Source organism: Heliangelus exortis, chromosome 7 (assembly GCF_036169615.1).
Source record: "Heliangelus exortis chromosome 7, bHelExo1.hap1, whole genome shotgun sequence".
In the NCBI taxonomy this organism is placed as follows: Eukaryota; Metazoa; Chordata; class Aves; order Apodiformes; family Trochilidae; genus Heliangelus; species Heliangelus exortis.
The window spans coordinates 22441619-22459675 of NC_092428.1; the positions used below are offsets into that span (position 1 = coordinate 22441619).

Genomic DNA, 18057 nt, shown 5'->3' on the forward strand with positions numbered 1-18057 from the left:
CAAGCACATTGCTCATCTTGTAAGGAAGATGTTTTGTGTGTCAGCCTCAAAAATGTAAAGTGTTTGGAGCCAGGACCTGCCTAGAAATATAAATCTCGACCTTCATTATTAAAGATGTGTTTTGCTATTGAACTTTTCCCTATCAGCAATGTATACAAAGGCATTTTCCTAATAATCAGGAAGTTGCTGTTCATGGTGCCACAGAACTGTTGTGTGGCAGTGTTAGAGTCCTGCACATACCTGGTTATCCAGCAGTCCCTGAGGCAGCACAGCTTTGTTAGTGCAATGGAGGCCTCACCGTTGGCTTTGCTGCTTCTGGGCAGGATGTGTTATACCATGACTAGCAGAAGCAAATGGCTGAAAAAATAAATAAAAAGAAACCTCAAAAAGTGCTGTAAAAATAAATGGGTTGCGTAAAGTCACCATGAAAGTAGAGGGTCCCTGACTCAGCAAAGCCAAACATCTGCAGGCAAAATGAACAGTTCTTCTCTGATGGTGACAACAAACCATGACAGAAGTTGTTGGAGAAGGAATATGTGTATGTCTGGCTGGCTTGGTGGGCAGGCAAGGTCAGTGTGGGGGCTTGGCAGCAGCATAAGCATGATGGGCTCTTGGGTGAAAGCTCTGAAAACTCTGAACCTGCAGTTTACAGGTTGGGTCAGTCAGTCACACCCCTAATATGTGAGCAGAGTAAATGGATGGGGTAGAAATGATTGAACTTTTGTGGCAATTTGGTTCACTATATAAGCATATGAGGTTCCTGGCCCCATTAACAAAAAACAAAACACAAACTACAAGTAGAAATAAAAATAGCTTCTGATATAATGTACACACAGAGAGCGGGTATGTGGTTGGTGAGATAACATACGCACAGAAAGTAGGTTCATGGTCTCAGGACTTTTTCTCCCCCTTGCTGCTCTTGCTGCTTTGTTTAACCTGTATTTAATGACCCAGAGTCTGGAAACTGGAACCCATAACTTGCCTTCCTTAGTGAGCAGCTAAACTCTGGCTGGGCCATCACCTGTGCTGAGCTTTCCCTTGGAAAAAGTATGTAAGTATGATGTACTTAGGCCTTCTCTGAGCATAGATATATACATATGTGTGTGTGTGTGTGTGTGTGTGTGTGTGCATGTTTGACCAAGGCAAACAACTGCAGAGAAACGGAGGTGTAGAGGGAGAGAGTGTGTATACACTAAACATGTTGACAGTAAACCAGCTGATCTGAAAATTTCCCAGTGGGGTTGGCAGCAGCAGCAGGGAAGCCACACTGCCTTGGTGTGGAAATAAGAACCCTCCCTTTGCCCATCCTAAGCTGTGCTGGTGAGCTCCCCTCTGGCTTCCCAGCATGTTGGGCAATATGTGCATCCCCCCAGCTAATGCTGATGCCTTATCACAGGCACATGGCACAAACCCATCACAGATGTGCAGCTTTGTGCCTGATGCCAGTGCCTCGGCTCTGAGGATCCACAAGCAACAAGTAATCTGATCTCCTGCAGAAACAAAATGCTATTCAACTCCTCCCCACTCTGGAAAACACTGCTTCTTCTAAGTTTAGCAGTGCTTTTTATGGGTAAGATGTTGCCGTTCTTGAGTATAACAAGTAATTATTTAAATTTTTTTTTTTTTTTTTTTTTAACTCATCCAAAGTTTGCAAGCAGCTGCCCCTAGAAATGGTTGGCTGGTGTCACCATTGACAATGCTCAGTACTGCAAACCCATGTGCAACACGATAATGTTTATTATTTACTGCTGTTCTAGTGCTCAATCTATCAATTAATTTACAAGCATTTATGCATAATTTTCCTTTTTAATACTTTTTCTTTCCTTAGGGTAGGGAGAGGTTGTGATGTTTGTACTGAGCTTCAGAGGCTGAATGTGACCATGATATAGCCTAAGACATTGTTTGTTTGGTGTTTTTACCCAACTTTGTCTCCCAGGGGTTATAAATTTCAGCTCCTCAGAGGAAATAGGCTGTATGAAGTATGTGACAATGCCACTGGCTTTTCCTGGACAACACAGGATACTGGGGGAAACACACTCTCTGTTTGCAACCGTGAGTATTTCTCAAACACATCCAGACCCAGGGGCAGGAGGCTTGGTCTGGTTTTTGTTTAAAAAAAAGAGAAGGAAAGAAAAGTTTCTCTTTTCTTGGCATGTGTGACATTGGGAGAGCCAGTGCTGGGCTGGCAAACTGCTAAAGGAGAAATCATGACAACTTTACCCTTCCCAGCCCAAAGGCCTGGACTGGTGAGCATCACTGTTTCAGCTTGGGATAGCAAATACGGCATGTATGCCATTTTGTGGGAAAATGCATTTTTTTTTTTTCTTTTAAGCAGTAAACAGGTATTATCTTAACAAAACTCCTATGTTGCACAAGGGCTGTGTGATTTTTTTCATGTGCAAAGGGTTTTGACTCTTCCCATTGCAACCAGTGAGCAATCTGTGACTGGACAGGCTGTCTCTGTTGTTATTGCCTGAATTTAAAAATAACTCTGTATATATATATGTATATATATATACACACAAAAAGACCAGTTTATCTATCTTATCTCCCCGATGGCTAATGGAAAATATTTTACTGTTGACAGTGCATTGTTGCTAGTGCAATTGTTTCCCAAGGCTTAACAAAAGTAATCTAAGCACTTTTATTCCAAGTTGCACTCTTTAATCTGGAAAAATGGGAATGCCTGTGCATGTCTAAAATCGAGACAGATCTAAGCTAAATAATTCAGCTGCTTTTTTTGTTGTTGTCATCTTTGATCTTTCCAACCTCTGAGATGGCTATCAGTGGAGCTAAATCTGCCTATTTCCCCACCAACTGTGTGTCTGCACACATCAACCTTCTCTGAAACTCAGAGAGCAGCCAAACATCTTCCTCAAAGAGCTTGGTGAGCAAGGCATCGATGGCTCCAACCGTGACAAGGAGGGTGATTGTATCATCTGTGGTTACTAGCAAAAAAATGCTTGTTCCACAGACCATCAGCTATCTGCAATTTGATGTGGGTACTTTGACAAGAGAAGCAGAGCACTGAAATCATAGCTACATCTTTCATTTAGGTAAAAAAACTAGAGGTCATCATTGGACTTCAGCTCTTGGGTACAGATATATAGGCTAAACCTAATCACACATCTTATGGCAGATGTGTTTAAAAAAATGGTCACTTTTATGGTTTAAATTTGTCTAAAGGGAATTCAATTGGAATCACAGCCATGCAATGCAGCCACTAGTCAAACACAATGAGTATCATCAGAAATTATCATCTGTCAGGGAGCATCTTTACTGAAAAAAGGGCCATAATTTCAGTTGTTTTTACAGTTACCAGTCAATCACTGTTCTTGCTCCTGTGACCATAAAAGCAATGCAAGGCACAACAGTTACTGTAGGGATATTATTCTTTATTCATGTGCCTGCTTGAGGAGGTGGTCTGTGTTAAAGCAGGCTTAAAATACAGCTGTTCAAGGTGCTGTGTTTTGCACAAGGTGCGAACTCAAAACACTGCAGTTTGTTAGCTAAGAGAATACAATGCTGTATTACGCTCGCTTCTCTTCCAGTCTTCTCCTCATTCCATTATAATGCACAAAAAAAAGTCAGTCTAGGAACAAAAGTAATTACAACAGAAGTAATTACAAGTAATTACAAGTAAAAGTAATTACAACAAAAGGAATTACAAACAAAGCCAAAAAACAGAAGTCAAAATGCTGAGAAGCGTCATACATGAAGACAAAATTCTACGCAGCCTCCTTTCACAGGACCTGAAAACCCATTGCTTTTGGCTGGATCCTAAGCAGTAATATCCTGAGAGATATTTTCATCCTGAGACCTATTGTCATCCTGAGAGCTACTGTCATCCTGACCTGCACCCAAAGGGGCTGGTGGGGTCCCAGCTGGTAGCAGGGCTGGCTCACACAGAGCCGTGCAGCGAGATCTCCGGTGCACGCTTCATTCTCCAGATGACCACAGCAGCAGGAGGCAGAAACATCAGGAAACTCATGACCAGCACTGTAGCAAAAATGACCAGCAGAATTTCCCAGGGGGCCAGGATCGTTTCCACCAGGATTTCCTCCATGTCAAGAGTCTGAAGCTGTAAAGCCAAAAAAACCCCACTGCATTACTATCTTGAAAATAGGCATCGGGACTGTAGAGATATGTTTGGGTTTTTTAAAACCCAGCATAGGGCTATCAGCCCTTTGCTTTTCACTTTCATATCCTGAAGAACAAACCCATTTTCTCTGGCTGCAGGCCCCAGAAGAGCTCCTGTTCTTTCTCTCTCTGTCCCCTTGAGAGTCTCTGTGAAGTATTAATGAGAACAAGGGCAAAATGTAAGTTATCTGCCATCAGAATGTGTTCTTTATATCTCTTTTTTTTTCCCTATTATTTTTGCTTGAGAGAGAGCTTCAGTGAACACTTCATAAAGAACTTATGTGGTCTGAGAATGCCTACAGGTGAATAAAATGTTTAGTGAAAATGGTATATCTGTTTAAATCCGATTTTTATTTGAAATGGTTTAATAAAGCAAGTATGAGCTTGTTTGCAGAGAGGTTTTAGCAGCCAGGGACTGGGGTGTAGGTGCAGAAGAGATGCAGAGTTAGTAATTTTCAAGTCTTTTCAAGTTTTCCAAAACAGAAAGAGCAGAGCAGTTAGGAAGGAGTTAAATCCTGCTGGGATTGTTCCCAGCTGTGTCCTGGTGAATCAAGGCCTCAGTGTGGGTCCTTCAGCACCAGAGCCACACACCTGAAAGCCATAAGGAAGCCACGAGGTGGGTGGGTGTATAAAAGGTGGTGGCCAGAGGCCCAGGAGGATTTTTTCCTCACAACCTCTCTCCTTCTATGTCCCTTGGATTCAGGAGGGGTTTCTGAGGACTTTGACCTCCATTTCACCAGAGATCTCAGGTCAGTCTGTTGTTTTTCAGAGGCAGGGGGATAATGGGTTTCTGTCACTAAATTCCTGACCCTTACAAGAAGGAGAAGACTGAAACGGGGCTGCTAGAATATGCTTATTTGAAAAGAGTAGAAAAATATGAGTGTACATGGGAAGCTAGTGAGTTGCTGATGGGTTTTTTGTGGCTTAGCACTGTTAAAATTGCTCTCAGCTCTGAGTTTTTTGCTGTGGCCTGTGAGGAGTAGCAGATGCCTGGGTTTAGGTGGTGCTCCCCCAAGATGAAGGCCCAGGTGTCTGCCCGGCAAACTCCAGGTACTGGAGTTTCTCTTGACTGCTGAATGAATTGGGCTCTTCTACTCAGTTTAAACTTTTCTTGTGCCTTTACCTTGTCCTCTTACTATTGTGGTGCTGATTCAGCATTTTTTGAGCAAGGGATGCAGACTTTGACAGTGAAAAACGAGTTTTCTCTCCAGCCTTGGCTAGAGAGCCCAGCCAGGGTCTGTGTCTGCCTTACAGGAGCGCAGGGATCTTTCCAGAAGCCTCAGCTCTTGAAAAGCTGTGTTGAGTTCTACAGATCAGGTTAAAGTCAAGTCTTGGGAACTAGAGAAAAGTATGGAGGGTGAAGCATCTCTAACTTAGGGCTGCTGCCTCCCTGAGTCACATACCTGAAACAGGGCAGGACTGGTAACTATGGCTGGAATGTTGTCTACCAGGTTTGTTCCCTGTAGCTGACCATGCCAAGCTACAAAATGGATGCTTGATTCTGCTTGGCTTTCACCTGCTCTGACCTGTAGCTCTGATTGATGGGGGCTGTGTGATGTTCTGAACTTTCTTGTGGCACTCCTGATTTTCCTCCTTCTTTCTTCTTTGTTGGTGGATGAAGGTAAATGTGAGGCAGCTGTGGGAGAAGGGCTGCTCAGGGACCTCCCTTGTGCTGGGAATAGCAGAGGTGGGCATCTTGTCCTCTAATTCAGTTTTCTTTCTCTTGCTGCTCCTGCTTTTGCTTCCTTCTCCAGCTTTAATTTCAGTTCTTGTTTATTTCATCCTCTTCCTCATTCCCTTTTTTCAGTTTGCTGTAGTTCCCATTTGGACAAGCAGTCATTCAGCAATTGATTGCATGGGGAATTCCCTGTCCCTATTTTCTGCTCTCCTGATCTCTTACTTAGCACCTGGCTAAGGGGAAAAAATCCAATGAGAGCACCCACTGCTCCTCTGGCAGCCTGATCTGGTGAGGAGGAAAGCAGATCATTGCCCCTTTCCTTAAATCCTGGCTGATAAGGAAGGTCAGACCAGTGAAACCTCTGCAAATAAGCTACACTCATGACAGCAGAATCCATTCCTAATCAAGTTAGGTGCCCTGAAAAGTGAGTCTGCTACACTGAGGTGCTGTGCCCAAGGACATGGCTCAGACCCTTCTAAGCTCTGCCTCTTGCATTCAGCACATCTGGAAAAGCTCTGGGAGTGCTCAGTTAAAGAAGTGTTTCCCACATTGGCAGTATTTGATTGGAGAAGGGCAAAAATAAATAAAAATAGTGGTTAAACAAAACACAGCTCTAGAAATACAAAAGCAATGGTATTTCTTCTAGAATAAATACACATTGTCACTGAAACTTTGCAAGTTCTTTATCTCAACTGAAACCCTCTGTGTGAGCATATCAAATTGGTCTCTGAACAGCAGTATTTTGCAGTGAAGAATGCTCTAGATCTATCCTCTTAATTTAAAATCTGGGTAGAAGAATTGTTGTCTCTGCAACAATTGGAGCTGAAGGCAATATATTACTTTACAAAAGCATACAATAATGAAGGTATTTGGGGAGAAGGGCAGGGGGAAAAGAGGCCTATTATAAGTGTAATTTCTGGTTGTACTTTGCTTTTGCAATATTTCATTTAAGATTTTCCCAAAGCTAAATGAGTTGGTTGTTTTGTTTGGTTTTTTCTGAGTTGTATTTTATGGAAGACTTTTTTGAATGCTAAACAAGGGGTCATCTCAGTATAGCAGGCAGAATGCACCTAGAAAAATCACAATTCTATCCTTACAGCCTTCCACAGGAAACAATTATAACCTTGCATAACTCTGGAAATGAAGCTGTTGTGCTTCATTAACTGCATATGTCTGTCTAAAAAAGGCCTTTGAAAAATATGGGCTGTGGGTTGCTTCACTGTTCCTCTTATCTCGTCACAGATCCATTTATAAATTTTAATATCTTTAAGATCATGGCACACAACTGTTGCAGAGGGCCATGTAAGCAGGAAACAGAAGATTTGCACTACAGTATATTTAGCTGATCTGTTTGCCAGCTCTTTAAAAAAAACAGAAAATATTGTTGGCTAGTTTTTTTAAATCTTAACTTCTGATTATTAGGAAAAAGCAAAAAAACCCCAGAACAACCCACATATAGACAGACAGCTGATTTACTTTTTGGCATGGGTTTTCTCTTCTAGTGAAGTGGATGGGCAGGGTGCAGCTGAGACAGCTGCCTTGTGGCTTCTGCCCTGCAAGGAACCTGCCCAGTCTTTCCCCAGCAGCCAAAGCTCTTTAGGAGTTCCTGTGCTGCCTGCTGCAGGCATTGCAGTACTGAATGTAAACTTATGATTCAGCTGTAATGAACCTATTTAAAAAGTATTTTTTTCCCCCCACTAATCTTGTATATTTTTTCTCCAAGTTACTCATTAATATCTTTCGGTTTTAGGGAAGTAACAGCAGGGAAAACCTTAAAAATGCAGATGTATTTATCTCTCGTTACAACTGGGTGGTGTTGGGGAAGCTCTGCTTTGCGTGATGAGGCCAAATTCTGAATGCATAATTACTGGTATGCAAAAAATTATTCTTCTGATTTGCATTATGTAGTGTAAAGCTTCAAGACAGCCCCCATAAGAAGCTTATGGGGTGACTTTAACATGAGAAGATACCCAAACAAGATGTTTGTGGGGGGTGGTGGCCTCCCAGGCTGTTACTTGCTCAGTTGATTTTCTGATTCTTATGTGTAGGACAGGAAGATGGTCTGGGTCTGAACTGTCTGAACCTATTCATATGTCTTCCTCCAAACTGAAATAATTTACCATTGTGCTAATTTTTTTCTCTCTACTTGGAAAGGTTGTAAATCTAGTCCTTCTGGCTAACTTCTGGGAACAGAAAAACAAGTTAAAAAAAATATTTGTGAGTCTTGTAAATTAAGTGCAGACACTAAAAGGTAGAATGCATCAAAATCTGATAAGCCTGTTTCATTTCAATTTGAGGTTTTTTTCTATCAGGATATTCTGACTAGTAACTACAACACTTAATGTCAATCAGAAAGCACCTGAGAGCAAAATACTCTGTTGGAGTCAAACAAGAAATATGGGCAAAAACTGTCTTTCCCCATCATGGGTTCCAACAGGAAAGCTGCAATTCTTTCATCTTCCCTAAAACAGTGTTTCAGGTTTACATCAATATTAAAATGCTGTGACTCTTAAATGAGTTCTGGAGTTGTTGACTTCAGGCAAGTGAGAACCTTGGTTCTTGCCACAGAACAAATTCCCCACTGCTGAACTACCCTGTGCTCCTCTCACTGAGTAAAAGCCTTGCTGCTAAATATTTGTAATGCAACCATAAACATGCCTCAGGCTGACAGTTGCTTATGTTTGCATGTCTGAATATTTATGGAAGGACATCAAGGAAATAAAACCCTTGACTGATGTTCAAACAGGTGAATTCAGTGTTTAACTTTGTGCTGGGTGGCCTGCTCTCAGATTTTTTGTTCCTAGTGTTCCTTGAAACTCCTGGCGCCAGTGAGATGTTCTACCTCAGGTGTTCTTGGAGCCAAGGAAATCCTGACAAATGCAGGCACATGGATCTCAGCAATATCATTTTCAAAGACCTGGCTGGAAATATGGGTTGGGAGTTTTGGTTTCAGTGCTGTCCCTGCAGGAGCAGGGCACTATTGTGGAGCAGGGTGTTTATTGTGTTGCTTGTCATCACAATTTGTTTGCCTCTTCCACATTCCATGTTGGGGGAAGGAGGGAAGGGAAGGAAAAAACCTGGTCCTACAGCAAAGAAAATAATAATGGCTTTCAGACAGACTAATCAGCCACAATGAGTTTTCTACAAGAGCTCTTGGACTTTCATTGTAGTGTTCAGAAACATTTAAGAGTCCAACCCTTCCCTTTTCTTTCTCCATCCCCCAAGGCAGGGTCCTTGCATTTTCATTATTACTGAAACAGACTGTACAAAACAACTTCTACATAATGTAGCTGTATTAGCACTTTTGGAAATACCTTGCTCACAGATTTATCTTTGTGTCATCAAGTGACAGTGCTCAATCCCTAATTTGCAAGGTGGAGATGAGTTTAATACATTCAGACTGAATGAAAAACCCACCATCAGTGGTACATGATGAAAACCTGTATCTGAAATAAAGGCTGAATTTTAGTTATCTCTATGCAATTATTTTTGATATTTTAGCAGGTCAGCTATTCCACAAAAATATGCTCACTGAGTATATCAGATGAAACCAGATCTGTGATATGGAATTTCTGCTTTCTTATACAAAAGGAGTTTATAGCTCCTAATGTGGGGAGGTGTTATCTTATATGATATTTACTCTTGGTTGCTTTAGTACAACTGGAGCTACAGAACACTTTCTGCAGTTTTGTGAACACCTCCCATGCATGTACTTGATTTAGTGGAAGAATAAGAAAAAAAACAAACCACTAAAGCAGCAACAGCAATGAATTTGCTCTGCTTCCTGTTCCATTCAGATTTAAATCTTTAGCCTTCAAGTGGGGAAAACCAAGTGTTGCTGTGTACTTCTTCTGTAAGATAACTGCCAGCTTCCTATTGATGTTTTAAGATAGTTACACATGTCTGGACTAGTTTTCTGAAGTCATCACTACTGAAGACCCATAGTGGGCCTTGTAATTGTGTGCAGCTGCAGAAGAGTGAATTCCTGTGCCACTTCTGTGACTATGTTATAAGCAGAGGTATTAAATGGTAGGGAGCTGGCAAGTTCTGAGATGTGGAGTTCTCACACAGTAATTGACTCAAAATAAGGGTGATGATAAAGAGAACTACTACTTGAAGTTCAAACTGTTACTTAAATCTCCTGTTAAGCTAGAAATCAAATTAATGAGTTTAGTACCTTATAGAAAAGGCTATATTTTATCTATGTAAAATCTCAGGTATTATAATATTGCTTTCATCCCTAGAGGACCAAACCTTTCACACCAAGGGTGTGATGAAAATGCTCAAATTCATTAAGTATTTTTAAAATAACTGAATTTACTTCTATTATGACTCAGTGTCTCCTCTGCAGGTAACAACTAAGCAAAGTGCTAATTAGAAATATTTGCAGATTAGTTTAACTTATTTCAGGCTTTATAGAACTTGCTGTGTCAGTTTATCAGTAAGTAAAGCTTACGTGTATTTAACTTTCTGTGAGTAAAGTCACTACAGTGTGCAAATTTACCTTAAAAATTTTTAAGAACAATATGAAGTTTGGGTGCTGAAATCAGATGTGTAAAATCTGGGAGAAGATCTTAAAAGAAAGGTATAATTAAGACAGGGCATATATAATAATGCAAAAGTACTCCATACATATATAATAATGCTGGGATTATGCTGATCATGGCTTTAGTTAAAATATGTTTCACCTCATTCCCAAAGCAAGCAGGTGACAACAATGAAAGATAAAGTGCAGCAGGAGTATTCCTCTACTGCTCTTTAAAGTATCTCTTTCTGGACATGTAAATTCTGCTTTTTTAATTTCATCTAATAATGTAGCTTTGTTATCTTGGAGTTCCCAGCATATATCTATTAGTTTTCTGACTCACAAGTATATTGCACTGGGGGTTATATACACCTCTAAGTCAAATAATTTACTTCTTCTGGCATACTTAAGCACTTTTGCATAAATCTGTACCAGCTGATGGTCTGCTAACTTTGAGAGAAAAATAAGGTTTGCGTTATGCAGTGCACTTACAGACATAACCCCATAACCATTAAGCAGACTATTTTGATATTAGTGAACTTAAATTACATGAATAACAACTCTATATTTTCCTCTTCATCCCCTTCCTGTTGGCAACCTTGTAACCAAATTAGAAATCATTTATCTAACCCTTATTTTTGCAGAAAGGCCAGCAAGTAGTTGAATTTGAGTTGATTGCATCTTTGTCCACTTGACTGCTTGAAACATGTCCTGGCTTTATCTAAAGCTGCAATGGTCCTGCAGCCACTCAGCTCTTTTTTTTGCCCACTCTTACCTTTTCACTGTCCTCAGGGTGTCTTGTAAGTCTTGCAGATAAAAAATTGAGCCACTTTAGGTGTCTTCCCTCTGTTGTCAGGCAATGAGTGTGCGTTAGAGGAGGTGGTGTTCAACCTGCCAGAGGAACCAGGGAGGGCAGGGGCTGTGTTCCCTCAGCTCTCTGGGGCTCAGGTGAGCAGCATGCACAGGTACTTGTTTGTACAGTGGTGCCTCTATCACCTCCCACCTGGTGTTCTTAAAGTGGCACAATCCTTTCAAAGAAAGGTAAAGCTGTTGTATGTTGATCACAGTTTGCTCAGGATCAGTGAAACAATAGCTGGCTGTTCCCACATGCATCAGCTGCTTTAGGAGACAGTCACTTGTCATGAAAAATGATGTGTTTTTTTTTTTTTTTTCAGGAAACCACTTGACCTTTTCTTCTATATCATCTTATTTACTCAGAAGTGAATGATCTGATAATAATAACCAGTCAGAATCTGAGTTATTTAATGAGTAGCACATGCATCCTTCAGAGCATGAGGGGTAATACCCCTAATGCTATAGCAGACCTAAAAGGTTTGTACTTCCAGCTCTCTTCTGACTATGTATATTCAACAAGGCACTAGATACAAGCCTGGCTGTATTCAAATATTTAAAAAATCATGGCTACAGTCAGTATCTATTTTATGGAGTGAAAAAGCACACAGAAACATTTTCAGAGGCTTTACTAAGCCATCTCTGGCTGTTGTGCAGGTGGCATTACGTGGCCTGTAGGATCTGGCCCTCTTACCTGTACACAGTACAGCATCTGGCACTCATCACAAGGGAAGATGTGAACACCAAACTGCAGCCTGGTTTGAAAACCTGTAAGTGGTGACACTGAAGTCAGTGCAACTCTGTCTGGGAATGGCTATGTCCAAAGGGATGTGTGTTTACACCCACTGAAACCAAAGTTCAGACTTCAAGTGTGTCCCTGTAGACCTCAAGGTGGCTTAAGTGGCAACAAACCAGAGTATTTTTACAGAAAAAACCTGCTTGGAATATTTTTTCACATGACGTATATTTTTACAGAATTAAAAATTTTCTGAACACTTGTTTTTTGGGGAAAAAAAGTTTTCAACTGTACAAGGCAGATTCAGGAACCCTTCCCCCCAATTTGAAATGCATCTCTAAATATCTGACACTAATATTTCATTGATCTTGCCCAAACCAATTTCTTTTAAAGATTCTTTCCAAGAAATCTGCTTATCTGACTTTAAAAAACTCGTAAGATTAATAATATTTTCATCCTGGCAGTGGTGGCATTGCTCTTACCTTTGTATTGGTTGAAAATTGAACCTCATGACACAGTTTGGTTTGTCAGCAAGCTGGGTGGTCCAGTAAATGCACAAGCAGGGGTAAATAGCAGCAAATGGTGGCAGTCTTATAAGGCACAGATAGTTTTTAAGGTTAAGATAGAGTGGATTCGGCTTTTTAAATAAGTTCAGAAATACTTCAGAAAATAACTCTGCAGTAAAGAGCTGCCAGCCTCGGAGTCTTCCTGCAAATCAGAGGATGCTGTGCTGCCCTCAGATTTACAAAATAAATTAGGTCCCAAATGCCAAACCCATCTGCTCCACTAGTTCTGGACCTACCTGCTGTGTCAGCAGGGTTGCTGAAGGGACCAGCTCCAGGCAGAGTGAGAAATATTTCCCTTGTCTGGAGTTTTAGGTACTAGTACCACAGGTAGCTAGAAGGTCTGAACAGGGCTAGCATCTTGCAGCTGTGGAGTAACACATTCAGTCCTTGGCAGTCTTCCCTGGGAGGCTACAGGGGAAGATGCCCAAATCAGGGTGATGGGGGAACACTTCTGCACACATTCTTCAGACTGACATCACAGGCAGCCACTTTCTTTCACATACTTGCAATTAAATGTAATTTTGAGATGACTCTGTAACCCCCTGGATATACAAAAATGTGGCTTGAAATGTTTTGAGAGGGGTCCAACCTCATTCTCAGGCTGATGTTTAAGTAAATTTCCTAATCTTTATTGGAATATGACGAGTGGAAAACTACTGTGCAAGGTGATGCCTGTGTTCCTGTTTCCTGGTTGCAGAGTAGTTTCACAACAGGAGTCATGCAAGGCTGCAGACTGGGTGAGTGGGTGGGTGAGCTGATGGGTGCAAGAAGATACTGATGAGCTGCAAAACATGCACGTAAAAATAGAGCCTGAAAGTGGAACAGTGCCTGTGGACTCCTAACTCCTCATTTCCTCTCTACATACCTCTTTCAGCTGGGTTAACATAGCAACATCAGTGAGTCTACCTAGACCTTACCTGATAGGGGGTTCAGAAGTTTATATTTTGGCTGTGGTGTCCAGAAAGAGGGCTTTAGTTCTCAGCTTGTGGACTTTATGTGCTGAGTTAGATGCATTGGATAAACCAAGCACTTAGCTCCCAGCTTTCCTCTCTGCATGGGTTGGTTCCTGGAACAGGGAAATAGTGTCCCATTTAGTATGCATTATTGTGATGAAGGATGTGAATATTGCTAAAGTGAATAATTAACCTGTGAAGCAGACCACCTGCAGGTACCAAATTATTCCAGAGGAGAGGTGTGGTGGTTTGACATTAACCTTGTTGCATTCATCATCCTAAGCAAACACCTGTAAGATAAATTGGTTAGTTTGCAGAGAATAGCAGCAAGAATGATTCAGAGACCATGACATCAAGCAGAGGGCTGAACAGAGGCCAGGAAGATCCATGCCTTGACATAGAGCAGGTGGTGAGAATGTATTTGAGTAAGTGAATTTTAGCCTGGTCTGGAATGCTGTGCTTGGCCAGTTGCTGCTCTGAAATCCCAGCCATGTGCTCAGCTGTGAGGGTCCAGGCAGCCCCTGTGCTGGGCCCTGCACTCCCCCCAGCTGGGAGCAGCTTTCCTTCCCTCCCCTCCCCAGGTACCTGCACACTGCAGCTCTTCTGCCCTCCTGACACTCAGAGGGAGAGAGGAGCAGGGATGGTTCTGGAGTTGAAGGTTTCCTCGCTGAACTCCCCACGGCCAGGCTGGATCTAGCAAAGTTTGTGTGTGTCTGTGATTGACTGAGAGCCAGGCCTTTGGCTTGCTGTACATGGAGGCATGCCCTAGACAGCCTCTGAACCATGTTCTGGAGCTGATGCAGAGCCTCTCTTGCCTAAGCTATGTTGAAATCAACTGCCCCAGAGGAAAGGAAATAAATCCTAGACAACTCTGGATGTGCTTGTTATGATGCACGACTGTGCCTTTGGCCTTCGGAATGACTCAACTCCAGTAGCTGACTGGATACCAGTAGCAAAGCTTTGTCTTAATCCTTTATTTTCATCTGGAGTTTGCAAGGTCTGAGCAGCTTCTGCAGTGAGTGCAGAGTAAAGGCTGCTTTAAAAACACAGGCATCAACACCAAGCTCAGCTCTATGGGAATTCCAATCAGGTTTTGCCAAGCAGCCCTTCGGTGCCCACAAATCAGCTGTAGCTGAATCTCTCTACAATTTAGCTTGAAAAAAAATTGGCCTTGTCATGGCTTTCCTATCTCACCAAACCCCAGGGCTCTGAAACTCATGCCAGCTCCTGTGTGCTTTCTTCATGCTCATCCCATGTGGCATGGGACCTCTGGCTTCGTGTGCTGCTACCACTGAGGCAGGAAAGGGATTAAGAGCTGATGGAGCAGCTCAGGACAAGGTGACTTCTTGTGAGGGTTAGAGACCTGTTGACTAAAGCTTTCTCATAGGAAATACAAGGTAGCTGAGCACTCATAGCTGAGTGTCACCCTTAGCAGCACTGCTTAATTTCTTCTCTAAGGGATGGGGTTGGAGGTGAGGATGGCAGTAGACACACAGGCTGAGCAACATCAGTGGCAGCAGGAGTGTCTGTATGGGTAGGTTTGGTAAGGGAAATCTATAGAAAGGATCAAAACACACACAAGTTAGGGGTGCTGGAAGATTTTGTGGCCACATGTAACTTTAGATACGTGCCCAAGAAAACTGCTTTTTACTTTTGCAGTGAGTCAGCAGGTTAACAGAGCAATAGGAACCCGTGGGCAGTGAATAACAGAACAGACAAAATGACCACCATTCTTGCTGGAAGTAATTTTCTCTTTATGGCTGGTGTTTAAAAGACAAATCAGGCTGGAGAAACGTGGTTTTTCCATGCTGCATTAGCTGAGCTCAAGCTACAAGTGAAGAGGCAAGGGATAGGAAAGCCTGCTCCAGCAAGTCTGCCAGAGAGAAGTGAGGGGAAGCAACTAAAACTGGCAGACAACAAGGCGACTCTTTCTGCACACTTTGTCATTCCAGGTACCATCAGTGTACATCTCCACACATGCCTCTTCTCCTTTGCCAGAAGGTTCATTTGAATGCCAGTTAGTGTATGTCAGTGGGGTGCCATCCAGGAACTGGAACTTGCTTGGAATCAGAGATTCCTTCATCCCCAGGTAGGCGTAGGTATTAAACTTTTTCACAAAGTAGAGAATGGCATTGTTCTCCTTGGGGTTCCTTGGACTGGCAATAGCACCTCCAGCCTCTTTGCATTTTTTCACTGCAGTATCAAAATCAGCTTTTTCCCCATTGGCAGCAAATACTTTGTCTCCTGATGTTGTTATCATCTTTTCCAAGTGGAGGACTGCAAGATGAGGTGAAAACTTTAAGCTTTTAGGCATTGTTTTGTTGTCTTTTTGCTGCCAATCGTAGTTCCTGCTGTTTCCCTCCATAACTTTACAGTTAACCCCGAACACAGTAAAGGAGATGAAAACTTGAAAACAAAGATTAAAAAAAGGAAAAAAAAAAAAAATAGACAACCCCCAAAAGCCAGAAGAGATCTAAAAAGATAGAGGGGAAGAAAGAAACACAAATACGCAGAAAACGAAACAGGAGATATGTGACAGAGGTTGAAGAAGGAGGGAAAGGAGTAAGGAATTCTAATTTTGGGAAAAGTATGTTATTTTGAGTCCCTGGACTTTGTATAAGCTCTCAGAGATTGTTTGCAGCATACAAGGGTATGCAGTATACAAATCCTTGAATGGGTAGGATCACAGATATGATCTGGTTCTGATTGGTTTATGTTTTTTAAATGTTCATATCCTTGTCCTGTCTACCAGGGAACAAAATATAAATGGAATGTAATAAAACTGCAGAAAATTCTTTTTTTTTTTTTTTTTTTTTTTTTTTTTTCTCTAAGAAGCCATTTTGTTGCTCATTTTGCTAATGCTCAACAATTCAGCTACAGCAGAAGTAAAGGCAGATAAATTACCTCCTTCAAGCTTGGACACCCGATGTTCTAATTGAACAACATCTCCCATTTCATTATAATCCAGTGGTGGGACAGCTGTGGAGAGAAAGAGCTTTTATGCACTTACAATTTGGGTCTTAGCTTTCAAGATAACACTTGTGAAATTAATAATATTTAAGTTATTTTTTTGACCTGTTTTAGTCTACTAAATCAGCTGTGTTTTAACTTAGGGATATATTTACACATGGGTCTTTGTAAGGATAGGGAATATATTCCTAGAAACCACCTGCAGAGCAGTGATGTTTATGGGAAACTTGAATTAGCAAATTGAGTTCCCCCTCTGACTGAGCCAGTCCAGGAAAAACATTGGCACTTGTACAGTAGGTTTAGTTGATTTTTAACTGGGTCTAGGGCTTTTTGACAGAATCCTCCAGGCTGTTAAAGCACTTGAAGCTCAAACCTAACGCCTAGCAACAAATTTCTTCACACGCGTCTACGGAAATGATGTTTTCTTTCTTAACCATTTCATCATTAAGCAGGAGAGATTTAAGCTACATTATAAATACAAAGAATTAATAAAGGTCTTTTCTTTCTATTAAGCAGAAGCCACATCAGATTATACAGCATAGCACTGAGTTTACAGAGCACACCAATGGAACACAGCAGTACATCTAGATAAAAATGGAGATGGTCACTGCGTGCACCTGGTATAAAACCTGAATCTATCTGATATTTAGGCAAGAGCCCAGAATCAGGCAGTGCATGAGTTTCTGCTGCTTACCTTGAGCACACCATGGGAGCACAAAAAAAGCCACTCCTAGGATTTTGTGGAACAACTGTGCAGGTTGCATTATTGTAAAACCAGCAGCTGTCCTCTCCAAGCCAGAATCCTGTAATAAGCAAGCAAACACAAACATAAATATATTTATTCAGAATTTTGTTGTCTGGGTGTGAAGTTTTATGTACCTTAAGCTTTGCCCTCAGTGGCATGCATGCCACTGATGTAGTTGCAAAGTTGAGTTATTTCTAATTTTTTCCAAGAGTCTCAGTCTGTTACTCAAGCTTTTAAGCTACAGAGTTGAAAAAAAGAAACAACCACCAACCCCTTCAAAGCCTTTTCTGTGTGTGTGTACAGCAGAAATACACCATTTTTTCCTTGCAAAAAGCTAGAGATTCAATCTTTATTTTACAAGGGAGCAATAGCCATGTCTGCTTTACTAAGAGAAAGCCAGGTTAACTGGGACAATCTGTCTTGATCAGTTGGTTAAGAATAAAGCAATTGTTTATTCTTCCATTGTGGCATCAGTTTTTAAATGTCTTTACCTGAGGCAGTATCCTCTGAAAAAATAGAAAGTTTTGTAAAAATGTTGTTCAACTTACCTAGCAGCTCCAACATGAAATAAAGACTAATTAAATGATCTAATTTATAGGAGCTGTAATTTGAGATTAACCCTGTTATCTACAGAAAATACAAAGAGCATGTAATGTGATATGAATTTGCATACAAATAGAAATGTCATAAAATTTAACTTGGTTGATAAGGGGGTTGTTTTCTTCAAGAGATAAACATACTTAAAAAGTGAGGAAAATACTTGAGGGTACTTTCTTGGTTTGTTGAAGCACTTCCACACATTTAAAGAACACATGAGCCCTGGAGCAGAACAAAGCCATTTCTCAATACATATTTGAAATACCTCATATTTCCACAGAACAGCTGTGTAAAT

The 18057-nt window shown here is 41.3% G+C and overlaps 1 protein-coding gene and 1 long non-coding RNA gene across 2 annotated transcripts; both read right to left on the bottom strand.

Annotated features, from left to right (window-relative positions):
- Positions 1-3528: 3528 nt before the first annotated feature.
- LOC139798525 (uncharacterized) lies at positions 3529-11703 on the bottom strand. Its single transcript, XR_011726846.1, has 2 exons — positions 11119-11703; positions 3529-4081 (listed from the first exon to the last, which is right to left on the bottom strand). It is a non-coding gene; the product is annotated as an uncharacterized lncRNA (long non-coding RNA).
- A 3477-nt stretch (positions 11704-15180) lies between these two features.
- Positions 15181-17697, bottom strand: LOC139798526 (pulmonary surfactant-associated protein A2-like). The gene is made up of 4 exons (XM_071749314.1): positions 17657-17697; positions 17115-17223; positions 16355-16429; positions 15181-15727 (listed from the first exon to the last, which is right to left on the bottom strand). The coding sequence occupies exons 2-4, from the start codon at positions 17182-17184 to the stop codon at positions 15351-15353; spliced, it is 522 nt and encodes a 173-aa protein (XP_071605415.1). The 5' UTR covers positions 17185-17223; positions 17657-17697; the 3' UTR covers positions 15181-15350.
- Positions 17698-18057: the final 360 nt, after the last annotated feature.